At 40.1% G+C, this 17,667-nt stretch overlaps 1 protein-coding gene across 2 annotated transcripts in view; it reads right to left on the bottom strand.

Annotated features, from left to right (window-relative positions):
- Window positions 1–17,667, bottom strand: part of C2H3orf33 (chromosome 2 C3orf33 homolog) — a 49,953-nt gene that overhangs the window by 3,314 nt on the left and 28,972 nt on the right. For both annotated transcript variants that reach the window (XM_063722291.1, XM_063722292.1), the window contains exons 3-4: window positions 9,786–9,933; window positions 1,558–1,718 (exon numbers count right to left, since the gene is read on the bottom strand). In XM_063722291.1, the coding sequence (XP_063578361.1) occupies window positions 1,558–1,718; window positions 9,786–9,933 (309 nt within the window). The remainder of the gene's footprint in view (window positions 1–1,557; window positions 1,719–9,785; window positions 9,934–17,667) is intronic.

Below are 17,667 nucleotides of genomic sequence, written 5' to 3' on the forward strand. Positions count from 1 at the left end.
AAATTAATGAATTTCATTAAGCTTTCTATTAATATTTCAAAAAGCTTTTAAGAATTAAAATGGTTAAAATTCTAATCATCTTATTTTATTTAAAAGCAGGGGTCTCTCTCTGTCGCCCAGGTTGAAGTACATTGGTGCGATCATAGCTCACTGCAGTCTTGACTGCGTAGGCTGAAGCATTCCTCCCACCTCAGCCTCCTGAGTTGCTGGGATTACAGGCACAAGCGACTGTACCCTCATAATTATAATTTTAAAAGCTGAATATCATAGAAGTGATCAAGGTATGAAAACCTATCTGATGGCCCACCAAAAAAATCTGGAGTAAGGCACATCTACATCCAGGGATTCAGGACAGTGATTCAGCAACAAAGATGAAACTGTCATTTCCAGTTATCCAATGGCTATGGCCAATCATAAAGGTAAGAAAACTCTGAGGCAACATCTTTAGATGACTCATCACTGATCAGAACTAGTACTTAAGAATGTTCAACTTTACAGTTCAAAGATTTATACACTTAGACCTATCAACAACATATTGGACCAGACTAAGCAAACCCTCAGAAAACACCCTGGCTGTTTGTAGTTTCCAGCTGACAAGCCTCACTCAACAAGTGGTTTATAGTAACAAGCATAATGTAATATACCCACAGATAAATAAACATATAATGATACTCCCTAAATTAGCAATGCCCAGAGTCATTAATAATTTGAAGTTTATGGCCATGATGGCTCATGCCTGTAATGTCAGCACTTTGGGAGGCTGAGACAGGCGGATCACGTGAGGTCAGGAGTTCGAGACCCGGCTGGCCAACATGGCAAAACCTCATCTCTACTAAAAATACAAAAAATTAGCCAGGTGTGGTGGTGTGCACCTATAGTCCCAGCTACTCGGGAGGCTGAAGCAGGGGAATTGCTTAAACCTGGGAGGCAGAGATTGCAGTGAGCCAAGATCATGCCACTGCACTCCAGGCTGGGCAACAGAGTGAGATTCTGTTTCAAAAAATAATAATCATAAATAATAGGCCAGGCACAGTGGCTCATGCCTGTAATCCAAGCACTTTGGGAGGCCGAGGTGGGCAGATCACAAGGTCAAGAGATCAAGACCATCCTGGCCAACATGGTGAAACCCCATCTCTACTAAAAATACAAAAATTAGCTGGGTGTGGTGGTGCGCATGTGTAGTCCCAGCTACTCAAGAGGCTGAGGCAGGAGAATCACTTGAACCCAAGAGGCAGAGGTTGTAGTGGCCGAGATCGTGCCACTGCACTCCAGCCTGGCAACAGAGCGAGACTCCATCTAAAAAATAATAATAATAAATAATAATTTGAAGTTTTCCTTTTTTCTTAATTTTATTTTTTTCTATATTAAACATATATTACATATGTAACTAAAATAAAATTTGTATACAAGACACCTATGCATAATCACTATCAGCAGCAGTTTAAAAGGCAAAAAAAGTCAGTCCCATTATATATCCAAAGTTCTAATTAAATAAGTGTTTACATATAAGTAATAAGAAGAATAAGATATTGCTAGTTATTTCTTCACATTGCTTACCTTATTCACCAAAAGATAGCAAAAGAGTGCTGAATTCTCCTTTCCAAGAAGTTGGAACCACAGTAATTGGGAAGGTTTCAGCTCTTTTTGTAACCATGCCTTCCCAGTTTCAGCGAGTTCTACTCCAGCCAACTTAACCAGCAAAGCACCACATGGCTCTTCTAAAAAGGTTAGGTAGAAAAGAGTTTAGCCTTAACAGCATGTTGTAAAAGCAAATTCCAGTCAGTTGGCCTCCAAAAAACAAACAAATATATTATGCTTATTTATAAATACCCAGTCTCTCTAACTGTAGACCCATTTATTTCTATATTCAAGTTTTCTTTTAAAACAATACAAGTATATATAACAGAGTAATTTCAAAAACTCATTTTTTTTCTTTTTTCTTTTTGAAACAGGGTCTCACTCTGTCACCTAGGCTGGAGTACAGTGGCGCAATCTCGGTTCACTGCAATCTCTGCCTCCCAGGTTCAAGTGATTCTCATGCCTCAACCTCCTGAGTAGCTAGGATTACAGGCATGCACCACCATGCCCGGCTGCTCGTTGCATTCTTAGTAGAGACAGGGTCTCGTTATGTTGGCCAAGCTGGTCTCGAACCCCTAGCCTCAAGTGATCCACCCACTTCGGCCTGCCAAAGTGCTGGGATTACAGGCATGAGCCACCACGCCCAGCCTTCAAAAACCCATTTCAGTAAGCTTCAGAACAAGTAGTGAGATTTAACCAATTTAACCTTCTTTTTTCAACCTCCCATGCTTATTTTTACACATACACACATAAAGCTATAGGCCTTCAGTTTAATAATATGGGCTATTACCACCAAAAGAACCACAGAAACTGCTTTTTCGCTTAACTTATTGAAGATATCTTCCCATCTCAACAAAAATATTGATCTACATCAACACTGTTATGCTTATACATTTTGCAAAACTGACTTCTAGACAGGATTTTATCAATTGATATTCTAAGTAGCACGATATGAAGACCTGTTTACCCAAACCCTTGACAGAATTTTAACCAATGTAATTTTAATAAGATTTTACTTTAGAAAAAGTTTATAACTTTCCAAAAAGGGATAACAGCTGACAAAAAAAAATTATACACTTAACATACATTAAGCTCTTACATAATGGTTGAAAATATAAAGTTAAATCCATCTATTCTCCAGGAAAGAAATAATACTTTAGTTCAAGAAGATATCCTAGAACACTGTTATATTATTTGATAAAAAAATAAATTTTATTAGGATATGGGCTTCTTAAAACCTGTCCTAGAATTTTAGTTTGAGAAGCACCAAAAGCTATAAACAACTGCACTACTGCACTCCAGCCTAGGCGACAGGGCAAGAACTTATCTCAAAATAAAGAAGGTCAGGTGCGGTGCCTCACGCCTGTAATCCCAGCACTTTGGGAGACCGAGGTGGGCGGATCACCTGAGGTCAGGAGTTCAAGATCAGTCTGGCGAAGATGGTGAAACCTCATCTCTACTAAAAATACAAAAATTAAGGCCAGGCGTGGTGGCTCACACCTGTAATCCCAGCACTTTGGGAGGCTGAGGCAGGTGGATCACTTGAGGTTAGGAATTCGAGACAAGTCTGACCAACATGGTGAAACCCTGTCTCTACTAAAAATACGAAATTAGCCAGGCATGGTGGCACATGCCTGTAATCTCAGCTACTTGGGAGGCTGAGGCAGGAGAATTGCTTGAATTTGGGAGGCGGAAGTTGCAGTGAGCCAAGATCATGCCATTGCACTCCGGCCTGGGCAACAAGAGCGAAACTCCCTCTCAAAAACAAAAAAAAAAATACAAAAATTAGCTGGGCGTGGTGGTGCATGCCTGTAATCCCAGCTACTCAGGAGACTGAGGCACGAGAATCACTTGAATCTAGGAGGCGGAGGCTGAAGTGAGCCAAGATCACGCCACTGCACTCCAGCCTGGGTGATAGAGTGAGACTGTTTCAAAAAAAAAAAAAAAGAAGAAGAAGAAAAAATAAGGTATTTGTAGAATGATCATACTTTTACAAAAACTTTGTGTTACAATAATACACAAATTAGATTAAGGCAGTACATCCAACAAAGATTAAATTATGTCAAATCATTAGTACATAATGAGTTACAGAAAGCCTGAAAATTCTGAGGTCCCTCTCCAATCCTGTAATGTTGCCAACACCACCAATCCTCTTCCAGTAAGACATGCTGATAGCGGCAGGCGGCAGTCAAATTCCCAGGAAGATAGGGGCAGGTGCCTGGTGAAACCTGACCTTCAAACCAAAGACAGTTTAAAGCCTAAAAACCGAGCTACAAGTCTCAGATAAATCCATCAACTGGATAGAGAGCCTCTCTTCTTATTTGGTGCTCTTTCCTCTGATTGATCCCCACCCTTCACCTATTTTACATATAGCTACCCTTCCCTAATTGGTTTTTGCACTGTCATGCCCATCTTTTAGTGGTGCACTTTTTTTTAGCCTTTTTTGCATACTCACAAACCAATCAGCATGTACCCACCCATTCTGAGCCTAAAAAGCCCCAAACTCAGCCACACTTTGAGACTGCCTGTCTTCGGGCAGGGGACTACCTGACTTCAGGTGGCGGGGGTTGGGTTGCACAACTCAGGTTCCCTCTCTGCTGAGAGCTGTTTTATCACTCAACAAAACTCTTTGCCTTGCTCACCCACCAGCGATCAGCTAACCTCATTCTTCTTGGATGTGGGACAAGAATCGAGACCCACTGAACAGCAAGTGCAAATGAGCACAGGGTCAGACCAGGGTGCAAGCCAAGTGCAGCCCACCAGGCCAAGTGGGCAGAATACCTCCTGTGGCAAGCCTGGGGCCAAGCAAGGTCCAGGCAGGGGCATCACCAGCTGTGGATGTCTCTGGCGAAGCAGAGCCAAAAAAAATCCTGTGTCAACACCATAGTCTTTGAGACCAAAGCTTTTGAGACCAAAGCTTTTGGGACCAAAAACTTGAAGTGGATGGTCCATTAATCTAATGAAACACTATCGACCTAAATATTAATATCCTAATTATTTACTTGACAAAGGTCACTGCATTCCTTTAAATTAGCAAATTCCCCATTGAGTATTTAAAATATAATATGATCAATAAGAATTTAAAAATAAATCTTCCAGAAACAAATTGCTTTTTTGAAAAAGCAAGTGTTACCTTTATTTTTTATTTTTTTGAGATGCAGTTTCTTTCTTGTCACCCAGGCTGAAGTGCAGTGGTGCAATCTTGGCTCACTACAACCTCTGCCTCAAGTGATTCTCCTGCCTCAGCCTCCTGAGTAGCTGGAATTACAAGCACATGCCACCACACTCCCACCACCACACCCAGCTAATTTTGTATTTTTAGTAGAAAGGGGGTTTTGCCGCATTTGCCAGGCTGATTTTGAACTCCTGACCTCAAGTTATCTGCCCACCCCGGTCTACCAAAGTGCTGAGATTACAGGCATGAACCACTCTGTGTGTGTGTGTGTGTGTGTGTGTGTGTGTGTGTGTGTGTGTGTGTGTGTGTGTGTTGAGACATAGTTTTGCTCTGCCACCCAGGCTGGAGGACAGTGTGTGTGTGTGTGTGTGTGTGTGTGTTGTGTGTGTGTGTGTGTGTGGTGTGTGGAGACATGGTTTTGCTCTGCCACCCAGGCTGGAATGCAGTGCCATGATCATGGCTCACTGTAGCCTCAACCTCCCAGGCTCAAGCGATCCTCCCATATCAGCCTCGCAAGTAACCAGGGCAACAGGCACATGCCATCAGGCCAGCTAATTTTGTTGTTTATTTGTTTGTTATTTGAAATCAGCTCTCACTCTGTCACCAAGGCTGGAGTGCAGTGGCACAATCTTGACTCACTGCAACCTCTGCTTCCTGGGCACAAGCAATCCTCTCACCTTAGCCTCCCAAGTATCTGGGACTACAGGCCTGCACCACCACACTCAGCTAATCTTTGTATTTTTTGTAGAGACAGGGTTTCACCATGTAGGCCAGGCTGGTCTCAAACTCCTGGACTCAAGCGATCCACCTGCTTCAGCCTCCCAAAGTGCTGGATTACAGGTATGAGCCATCGCTAATTTTAAATTTTTTTTTGTGGAGACGGGGTTTCACAATGTTGCCAGGGCTGTTCTCAAATTCTTGGGCTCAAGGGATCCTCCTGCTACAGCCTCTCAAAGTGCTGGAAATACAGGCATGAGCCACCACACCTGGTCTTTGATTTCTAATCTATGAATTTTTTAGTTTTGTGTTACTGTGACATGAATCCCTCTATCTTCTGAGCCCTTCAATAAATCTTTTATATAAACATCAAAAATAAGTAAATAAAACCCAATTCATAATAGATGGGATGACACAGTAGATGCTGGTGAGGAGGGGAGAACAACTTACGCTCCAGTGGAGTAGGCCAAGAGTACGCTATCAAAAAGGTAGAACTTGGCCAGGTGCAGTGGCTCAGGCTGTAATCCCAGCACTTTGGAAGGTAGAGGTGGGCCGATGTCTTGAAGCCAGAAGTTCAAGAAGGGCATGGGCAACACAGCGAGACTCCCTTTCTACAAAAAAAAAAACTTAAAAATTAGTGGACATGATGGTGAACTCCTGTAGTCCTAACTGCTTAGGAGGCTGAGGCAAGAGGATAGCTTCAGCTTGAAAGGAGGAGGCTGCAGTGAGCCATGATCGCACCACTGCACTCCAGCCTGAGTGACAGAGCAAGACCCAGTCTCAAACTCAATCAATAAATATAAAGTGGGACTTGGATGTTTCAAATAAACAGAGAAGCAGAAGGGAGTAGAGAGTGACTATGTCAAGTAAGGGAAGGATCATGATTATCTAGAAAAACTACAGACATGAGATGAAAACTGAAGCAAACCCCAACTAGGGAGTCTGTTATATTTCTCCCTCATGAGATGGGTGGGAAACTTTGTGGCTAAATATTTTTAAGGTTTTTAGAGAGATAGGATATAATACAAAAAGTGATTTTTTTGTAAACAACTCTAGATCTACAAAATACTATCAGTGGATTCATGACAATGTACAACTTCATGAGACACATGAAGTTGTATGACAGCAGAATCATCTACACCTGTGTCAAAAACATTTTTTTTTTTTAACCATCAGGGATAAGAGAAGCTTTGAATAATTTCCTCACTAGACTGCAGGTTTTATGACTACCGTAGGCATGTGCCCATTTTCTTTGCCGCTGTACTGAGACAGTAGCAATAGCGCAGGCATTCAGTAATAATTGGAGGAATGAAGTATTCTAAATGTTTCAGTTCATAAAATTTTTAGGCTCTGTGTGTGTGTGTGTGTGTGTGTGTGTGTGTGTGTGTGCGCCTCCTCATTCATACATACCAAAAATAAGATAGCAGGATAGCAGAAGGGATAGGTGGCACAGAATTGTCATTAGGAAGGAGTCTTAGAAATCTTATAACTTTCTTGTTCGATGGTGGTGGGAACCACAGACCAAAAGTAGAAACAGAACACAGCTCCACACACCAATCTGTGTTCTACTACACCATGCAGCCTCTACTACTATGTTGAGTCATTTGAACCAAACCTTCTTAGTAAGAGTGACCTCCATTTTTAGGACCTGGATCTTAGCCCTCCTCAGAAATAGAATAAACATCTATTTCTATTACATAAACCAAGAAGTAAAAATAGTGAGAGGAACACAGGTGCTTTTAATTAACTATTTTAAAATGAAGACTATGCTCTAGCAACTTATTGTAACATTCAAAATGGTGTTTGGGTAGCAACTTTCTAGCTCTAAAACAATTTTACAGGTAAATAGGTTTCATGTCTGAAAGTGCAAAATGATCTTTTTTCACATAAGCAGTTTATGTTAGTCATAAAACAGGCATTAGCACTATCATGACGTTTGTAGTGGTTAATATCTGTTGAGAGGTATAAGACATTTAACATCTGTTTCTTTAACTTCTACATGTCTACAGAACATGCAATTCTGAACTAAGTGATGGAAAATCTGTTTTCTAGCTTTGATTTCATCATTATTAGCTAGATGGCATTTAATCTCTATAGAAAATATTAAATTAAGTGGAGGAGAAAAGTGGGAATTTAAGGACTTCTAAGGCTCCCTTAGGCTCTAAAATTCAGATTCTATGTACCAAATTACATAAATACTTTATTATTTGTATGAGATCCCTTAATAATAAAAATCATACATGGCAATTACAGTGCTGTGGCATTGCATGATTTCAGGAGGCAGATTTCTATGGAATATCACCCCTGTAGACATGCAATGCATAGCCTGGACAACCACAAGTGATGATCTGGCTGGCTAAGCTCTAACGAGTCATTACTATCAGATAGGAGAGATTTAAATTATTACAGCAACTGAGAAGCTAAAGGACTTGTGAAGTGTAAATCCTGCTTAGAGCTGAGATGGCCAAAAAAGGCCATCCTTGGTAATCTCTCTTCAGGGAGCAACACTCATTAAAACTGTATAAGTTCTCTTTGGTTTATTAAAAGAATTAATTGTATCAAGTATGTTTGGGGGGAAAAATCAATCTTGTTCCTTTACAGTTGTACATTATTGAACAGAGTGATATTCGTTCATCTTGGGATTTTAAAAAAGCAAGAACTCCTTTCTTCATAAAATCAGAATATTAAGAAGGGCCATAAATAGAATTAAATTAATTCATTTGACAAATTTTACCAAGTCTCTATTGGCTAATAAGTCTTTTTCTAGGGACTTTGAATACCAAAATAAAAAGGAAAAACTCCTTGCCCATCAGGGGCTCACAGTTCAGTAAGGAATATAAACCTAAATACATAATAATAGCAGAAAAAGGTGAATAAGTACTATAATTGCAGTGTATCATAAATTGTTGTGGGGTATAGTAAAGAAAGAGGCTAATTCAGCTTGGCAGTTAAGGAGGCTTCACAAAAGAGCTGACAGTTGAGCCGGATCCTAAAGAATCAATTGATGTTCAACAGAGGCCAAGACACTCCAAGCAAAGAGCCAGGCCCAGGGTTATGAGAATGCATATAAGCAGCAGGAAGGTCTGTGTGCCTGGGGGCTTTGATGTGAAGCAAGGAGAAATGGGAATTGCACCAGGAAAAGTGGCATCTTACACCAAACTTGTCCAGTCTGCAGCCTGTGGGCCACATGCAGCCCAGGATGGTTTTGAATATGTCCCAACACAAATTTGTAAACTTTCTTAAAACATTATGATATTGTTTTGCTTTTTTTTTTTTTTAGCTCATCAGCTATCATTAATGTATTTAATGTGTAGCCCAAGAAAATTTTTCTTCTTCCAATGTGGCCCAGGAAAGCCAAAAGATTGGATACCCCTGTCTTACACCCTCCTCCTGTGCCTCAGTCACAGGAGTCTTGGTATGTCTTGTCAAAAGCATCATGCTCTTTCTCACCTATCCTCTTCCTAGCTAGCCTCCTCTTAATTCTTCAGGTCCCTGATTAAATAACAACTCCTCAATGAGGCCTTCTCTGACTGCTCTCTATATATAGATTCCATACTGCCATCCCCAAGACCACCCAGAATTATCCTAGTATCCTGCTCCTTTTCTTCATAGCTCTTAGGACAACTTTTCATTTGTTTGTTGTCTATCTCCCACTTAGACTGTAAGCTTCAAGGGTTAAAGGAGCTTTGTTTTACCCAACATTATACAACTTTGTACAATTAGCTTAGGACCATAATAGGTGCTCAACATTTGTGAAATGAATGAATGCTTGAATGAATGATTGAATAGTTCAATTTAAAAAGCAGTGAAGGGGCGGGATGTGGTGGCTCAGGCCTGTAATCCCAGCACTTTTGGAGGCCAAGGTGGGCGGATCACGTGAAGTCAGGAGTCCCGAGACCAGCCTGACCAACATGGAGAAACCCTGTCTCTATTAAAAATGCAAAATTAGCTGGGCGTGGTGGCGCATGACTGTAATCCCAGCTACTCAGGAGGCTGAGGCAGGAGAATTGCTTGAACCTGGGAGGTGGAGGTTGCAGTGAGCCGAAATTGCACCATTGCACTGCAGCCTGGCAACAAGAGTGAATCTCCGTCTCAAAAAAAAAAAAAAAAAAAAAGGAGCAAAAGAAGAAAGGAAATCTGAGCCAAATTAAGCACCTCCTTATATATAAAGCCAAGAATTGAGACTTTCTCAGGGACAATGGAGAGTTATTAGGAATTAAAATGACTTTTTTTTTTTTTGCTATTTTATAAATAACTTCTAATAAAAGAAGACCACAACAGTTATTTAGTTTCATTAATCTTGTACCTTACTTACTTCTCAATGAAGCTATAATAGGTAAAGTAATAGGTATATGTTCAATTTCTAAACCATTCTCAGTTATTCGGCGTAATCGTCCACGTAGTTTAACATTTCTTCTTATAAATTCTACTGGAATATCTGAAGAGCTTGTAAATTTTGATGTCTATTGATTTACAAGGAGAAAAATATAACCACTTATTATTATTGTCATTTCAAAATTTAAAATGCCAAATTATCAAAACATTTCACAAGAATACATAACCATGAACATTTTAAAATTTAGTTCCTAATTTTATATTACTTTAATATGATTTAATCAAAAGTGTTTATGGAAACATTATTTACAAATCATTATTCACCATTTTCAAGCCACCACATAAAGACATTAACAGACTCCTAACTTCTAAAAGCTTATAACCTCAAAATATGACACAATTCATCAAAAGACATTGAGTATCTATGTGTGCCTGGCACCACACAAATCTGGTTAAACAGTCTCTAGCTTATTCCACATAAGTACAATCTATTCATGCATATACTGATGGGAAAACTTAAACAAAGCTCAGTAAAATTAAATTAGAACCTTAACCAACCAGGTTTTTTTTACTATCATTTTTTTATCTTGTAGGAGAAAAGGCACATTTAAAAAAGAAAAAAGAAAAAAAGGCCAACATTAGGAATGTACTACAATCTCTAACACTTACGTGATATCCTGGGATCGATCAACACTTTATGCCTATTTTTTCCACATTAACAATACTATAAGCTTTGTTCATAATTATGGCTAGTTAAGAGGCTCACATAACAGAAGGAAAAGCCAGGCACGATGGCTTATGCCTATAATCCCAGCACTTTGGGAGGCTTAGGTTGGAGAGTTACTTGAGGCCAGAAGTTTGAGACCAGCCTGGGTAACAACAGCAAGATACCATCTCCACAAAAAAATGTAAATATCAGCTGGGCATGGTAACACAGAACAGGAGGGTCACTTGAGCCCAGGAGTTTAAGGTTACAGTGAGTCATGATAGCATCACTACACTCCAGCCTGGGTGACAGAGCGAGAACCTGACTCTGTCAAAAAAAAAAAAAAAAAAAGAATAAATTAGTACCCAACGTCCTATGACAGTAAGGTTGAACTGAAGATTTTTATAACCAAGAATAACGTAGGAGATAAACCCAGAATGTGGAATATACTATAGAATAAATCACTTGGTTTTCCCGACAAATCAATGGCATTGGAAAAAAAAGGGTGGCAAGGTATTATAAAATAAATGAGATTTAAGAAATAAATAAAATATATAGACTATTTGAATAGATTATCTATTTTTAAAAATCATAGTGACAATTGGAGGGGCGCGGTGGCTCACACCTATAATCCCAGCACTTTGGGAGGCCGAGGCGGGAGGATCACCTGAGGTCAGGAGTTCGAGACCAGCCTCAACATGGAGAAACCTCGTCTCCACTAAAAATACAAAATTAGCCGGGCATGGTGGTGCATGCCTGTAATCCCAGCTACTCAGGAGGCTGAGGCAGGAGAATTGCTTGAACCTGGGTGGCAGAGGTTGTGGTGAGCCAAGATCACACCATTGCACTCCAGCCTGGGCAACAAGAGCGAAACTCCGTCTAAAAAAAAAAAAATCATAGTGACAATCAAGATCTTCTGAATACAGACTGGGTATTAGATGATTCTAAGAGATTATTGTTAATTTTATTAGGTATGATAATATTAAAGGACAAACTAACATTACAGATCTTTTTTTTTTTTTTAGACAGGGTCTCGCTCTGTGGCTCAGGCTGCAGCTCAGTGGCATAATCCTGGCTCACTGTAGCCTCGACCTCCTGGGCTCAAGTAATCCTCCTGCCTCAGCCCCCCAAGTAGGACTACGGGTATGCACCACTACACCTGGTTAATTTTTAAATTTTTTGTAGAGATGGGGTCTTTACTTGTCTCCCAGGCTGATCTCAAATTCCTGGGCTCAAACAATCCTCCTGCCTCATGAATTTTGATGTCATAAACTAGGAAGTACATATCATCACCTTCTTGCCAAAATGCTTAGGCTGAATCTTACAAGGAAAGAAACTAATTCAGATTATAGAACATATTACAAGACAACTGGCTTGGACTCTAAAAATGTCAGCATCATGAAAGACGAAAATTGTTTTTAAGTAGGGGTAATGGCCAGATGCGATGGCTCATACCTGTAATCCCAGCATTTTGGGAGGCTGAGGAGGACAGATCACGAGGTTAATAGATGGAGACCATCCTGGCCAACATGGTGAAACTCCATCTCTACTAAAAATACAAAAATTAGCTGAGCGTGGTGGTGCGTACCTGTAGTCCCAGCTACTCAGGAGGCTCAGGCTTGAACCCGGGAGGTGGAGGTTGCAGTGAGCTGAGATCGTGCCACTGCACTCCAGCCTGAGTGACACTGCATTTCAAAAAAAAAAAAAAAAAGTAAGGGTAATATTCTAGATTAAAGGAGTCTAATGAGACATAACAACTAAATATAATGCATGATCCTTGATTGAATGTTGGATTGGGAAAAAAACAATAAAGGACATTTTTTAGAAAATACATCTGAATATGAACTTTATTTTATGTAAGATTGCTGTAGAAATGTTAAATTTATTAGATGTGCTAATATTAATATGGGTATGTAGGAAAACATCCTTGTTCTTAGGAAGCACGCTATGAAGTATTTATGGATGATGTCTCATGATGTCTGCAACTTGCTTTGAATTGGTTTCACAAAGAAAGAGAGAACACAGCTGTAGCAAAATGTTAACAACTGGTGAATCTAGGTGAAAGGAAAACGAATGTGACAAAATTTTTTAGGAGAAAAAGTTGGGAGGAAAAAGATTCTGGATCTACTGTCAATATTCATTCAAGAATGTGAAACATGCAGAATATAAACGAAAGAGAGGAGAAATGCTAAATCAAACCACAAAGAATTTGAATCACAGGACAAAGTTGCTTATGACAAGTTTATGGGAAAAACAGAGAAATACAGATTAAATATCCACATAGTCAGATGGTTCCCAACATGGTTTAGTGAAAACACTAAGGGAATACCAATGAATTAATCAATATCAATGGAAAGCGGTACTCTAGGGGTAATCTATGGAACTCTGACCTCCAGTTTAATAAGATCATGAATGACTTGAATGATAGCATAAGGAACAAACATCAGGATGGCTGGTTGTTTGGAAGGATATGACTGCTGGAAGTCAGGATAAGTATTCAAAAAGATTCTGACAACCAGAATAATGAACTAAATTGTAAAGACTCCTCCTGTACTCCCCAAAACTAATGAAGGATGGGAGAGAACAAATTAATACCTACAGTGCTTATATGGGTGATATTTAGAGATTTTAGGGAACTGTGAACTCAAAATGAGTAAAAGTATAACATTGCTGCTAAAAACAAACACACAAAAACAGAAAAAGTGCAACCTGGTCTCCTCACCACCAAAAAAAAAAGTTCAACCTAAGGTAACATTTTTAGGAACAAAATCTAGAGCAAGAGAAGTGAGAGACAGATTGTCCTAAAACAGGCCCTAAGGAGAATATATTGCACTACTCTGGAGGTCTTTTTTTTTTTTTTTTTTTGAGACAGAGTCTCGCTCTGTTGCCCAGGCTGGAGTGCAGTGGCGTCATCTCGGCTCACTACAATCTCTGCCTCCCGGGTTCAAGCAATTCTCCTGCTGCAGCCTCCTGAGTAGTTGGGATTACAGGCATGCGTCACCACACCCAGCTAATTTTTATATTTTAAGTAGAGACGAGGTTTCGCCATGTTGGCCAGGGTGGTCTCAAACTCCTGACCTCAGAGGATCCGCCTGCCTCAGCCTCCCAAAGTGCTGGGATTACAGGCCTGAGTCACCGCGCCCAGCCATGAGATCATATTTCATAAAAGGCTTTAACAAACTGGAACAAAGCCAGAAAAAGAGAGAAAAAAAAAAAATAGGCGCCTGGAAACCATATCACCCAGGAGAACTGACAGTACTTTGCCCAGGGAAAGAAAGAGTTAAAAGAAGTAGAATGGCCATTAAAGATGTCTTCGACTACTAAAAGTGCATCCTTTTTAATTCTGGTGTGTTTTCTTACAATATACATAAGAAGGTCAAAGAGTGCCTTAATGTTTGGAGTTTTATAAATTATTAAGAAGCCGAGGGAGGAAATCAAAGGAGCACCAATGTTGCTGCTCTCAAGGAGCTCACAGTCTATGTGAGAAAGATCCCATTGCATCCATTTACTTTATATCCCACAACAACAGAAAGCTCAAAGTTGTGCTTCTGTAACACAGCAGGGACCATTTGGAAGACGAACAAAAAATATACATAAAACAACCAGAATATAACTGTAGAGCAATACATGAATAGGTTTAAGATAAAGCATATATCAAAGGGGACAAAAAGGGATAGATCCAAAGGATAAGAACAGATAAGGAGGCTGTCTTTACAGGAAGTAAATCCTGAGCTTGTGACAAACACAACCTACTCTCTAGGAGAGGCAGAAAGATGATGCTGCTACAAGGATGCTGTGTCTAAGCTTCAGACGGTGAAGAAGAAGTCCTAAAGGCAAAAAGATAAATGCTGGAAGCATCCTGGTAAAGACAAAGAAAATAAGGGTTTCAAATTCAAGACATAAATTTGAAATCCAGCTCTGCCATTTACTAGCTGGATGATCTTGTGAAAATTGTTTACCTCCTTTAAGTATCTACTTCGTCATCTATAAAAATCAACCTTGATCAAAAGATTATTATAAGCATTAAATGAAATTATGTTTATAAAGTGCTGGCACAATGCCAAACTCAATAATCTTTTTTTATTTTTTAAATATAAAATTTGCAATTATCAACCAGTAACTGAAGGAATATAAGAACTTGATAAATAAACTCTCAGAGGGAAGAAAATCAGCAATACAAAAAGAACACTGAAGCAAGACTAACACAATATTTATTGCTAAATCCCTTCTCCTTTGCCACCATGCATTTTAGGGATGGGAAAGCTAAATGGTCACTCTCCCTGCATCCTTTACAGGTAGAGGTGGCTATGTGATAGAAGATGTAAACAAAATTCTGCTGAAGGCTTCTGGGAAAAACGCTTTCCTGATAAAAGGAAAAGTTGTGGTTGGTACTGTCCTTTTCCTCCATTTCCTGCCTTGATCATGAATATGATATTTGGAGCTACAAAAGGCATCCTATGCAACAAGAAAAGGCCAAAAAACTACATAGACTTAAGCCCTTATGTCACTGAGGCAAGGAATCACTGCCAGCAGCCTACCTCTAGACTTCTTATGACTTGAGAAAAATAAAAAATTAACCCATTACATGGTGAAGCTGCTGTTACTTGGGGTTTCTCTTACTTGCAGCCAAACTTATCTGTAACACAACAGACGTTTTTGTTTGCTTGTTTTTGTTTTAATCACTTAATGTTTCAATGTTCTCTTCCTAGCACCTAGCTTGCCCTTCTCATCACTAGTAAGTCACTATTACTTAAAAATAGTGGGCCGAGGCTGGGCGCAGTGGCTCACACCTGTAATCCCAGCACTCTGGGAGGCCAAGGCAGGCAGATCACGAGATCAGGAGATCGAGACCATCCTGACTAACACAGTGAAACCCCATCTCTACTAAAAATACAAAAAATTAGCCAGGTGTGGTGGCACACGCCTGTAGTCCCAGCTACTTGTGAGGATGAGGCAGGAGAATTGTTTGAACCCGGGAGCTGGAGTTTGCAGTGAGCCGAAATCGCACCACTGCACTCCAGCCTGGGCAACAGAGTGAGACTCCATCTCAAAAAAAAAAAAAAATAGTGGGCCAGGTGCAGTGGCTCATGCCTGTAATCCTAGCACTTTGGGAGGCTGAGGCAGGCAGATCACAAGGTCAGGAGATCAAGACCATCCTGGCTAACACGGTGAAACCCCGTCTCTACTAAAAATACAAAAAATTAGCCGGGTGTGGTGGCATGCGCTTGTAGTCCCAGCTACTTGGGAGGCTGAGGCAGGAGAACTGCTTGAACCCAGGAGCTGGAGGCTGCAGTGAGCCAACATGGCAAAACCCCATCTCTACTAAAAATACAAAATTAGCCAGGTGTGGTGGTGGGCTCATGCAATCCCAGCTACTCAGCAGGCTGAGCCGAGATCATGCCAATGCACTCCAGCCTGGGCGACACAGCAAGACTCCGTCTAAAAAAAAAAAAAAGATAAATTATTGAGTCTGCATAACAGAAAGAAAAAAAAAGATTGAAGAAAAAGGAACAGGGCCTAAGGAATCTATGGAACACCATTAAATGAACCAACACATGCACTAGAGGAGTCCCAGAAGAAAAAGAGAAACAAGTGGGAGAGAGACTATTTGAAAAAAAAACCCATGACTGAAAACTTCCCAAGTTTGATGAAACAGACAAATATAAACATCCAAAAAGCTCAACAAACTCCAAGTAGGATGCACTCAAAAAGACTCACACCAAGATATAAGCAAACTGAATAAAGACCAAGAAAAAACTTTGAAAGCCGCAAGAAAGAAGCAATTTGTCACATAAAAGGATCCTTAATAAGATTATCTGCAGATCTCTCATCAGAAACTTTGGAGGCTATAAGGTAGTGGACTGATATATTCAAAGTGCTAAAAGCAAAAAAAACTATAAACCAAGAATATTATATCCAGCAAAACTGACCTTCAGAAGTGAAGAATTCAAGACATTTCTGGATAAATACAAGCTGAGAAAGTTTGTTACCACAGACTTGCCCTGCAAGAAATGCTAAAACTAGTGCTACAGGTTGCAATGAAAGGACACTAGACAGTAACTTGAAGCCATATGAAGAGATAAAGATCTTGGTAAAAGTAAATACATGAGCAATTATAAACACTAATATTATTGTAACAACAGTTTGTAACTCCACTTTTTGTTTTCCACATAATTTAAGAGACTACAGGTTGAGCATCCCTAAACCACAAATCTGAACTGCTCCAAAATCTGGAACTTTTTGAGTGCCAACCTGACACCAAAAGTGGAAAATTCCACACCTGAAAAATAAAAAAATCTGCGCTTATTTGTTATTGTTCTTGTTTAACAGCCAATACTGGTATCCTGCTGATGCTACTGTTCTGCTCAGTTAAATGCTTTTGGTCCCAAGAATCTTGGATAAGGGATACTCAACCCATTCTACATTTTTTTTTTTTTTGAGATGGAGTCTCATTCTGTCGCCCAGGCTGGAGTGCAGTGGCACAATCTCGGCTCACTGCAACCTCCGTCTCCTGGGTTCAAGCAGTTCTCCTGCCTCAGCCTCCCAAGTAGCTGGGATTACAGGCGTGTGCCACCACACTCAGCTAATTTTTGTATTTGTAGTAGAGACACGTTTTTGCCATGTTGGCCAAGCTGGTCTTGAACTCCTGACCTCAGGTGATCCACCCACCTCATCCACCCAAAGGGTTGGGATTACAGGCATGAGTCACCGCGCCCGGCAAACCTGTACTACATTTTTTTTTTTTTTTTTTAGAGACAGAGTCTCGCTCTGTCGCCCAGGCTGGAGTGCAGTGGCACGATCTCGGCTCACTGAAATTTCTGCTTCCCGGGTTCAAGGGATTCTCCTGCCTCAGCCTACCGAGTAGCTAGGACTACAGGCACATGCCGCCACACCTGCTAAGTTTTTGTATTGTAGTAGAGACAGGGTTTCACTGTGTTGCCCAGGCAGGTCTCAAACTCCTGAGCTCAGGCAATCTGCCTGCTTCGGCCTCCCAAAGTGCTAGCATTACAAGCATGAGCCACCTCACCCTGCCTATACTACATTTTTAAAAGAGACAATAATTAGTTTAAAACTTAGTATTATTGTAACTTTGGTTTTTAAGTCCATATTTTGTTTTCTACATAATTTTAAAGACTTGGATATTTTAAAAATTATT

Source organism: Pongo abelii, chromosome 2, assembly GCF_028885655.2.
Source record: "Pongo abelii isolate AG06213 chromosome 2, NHGRI_mPonAbe1-v2.0_pri, whole genome shotgun sequence".
Lineage (NCBI taxonomy): Eukaryota > Metazoa > Chordata > Mammalia > Primates > Hominidae > Pongo > Pongo abelii.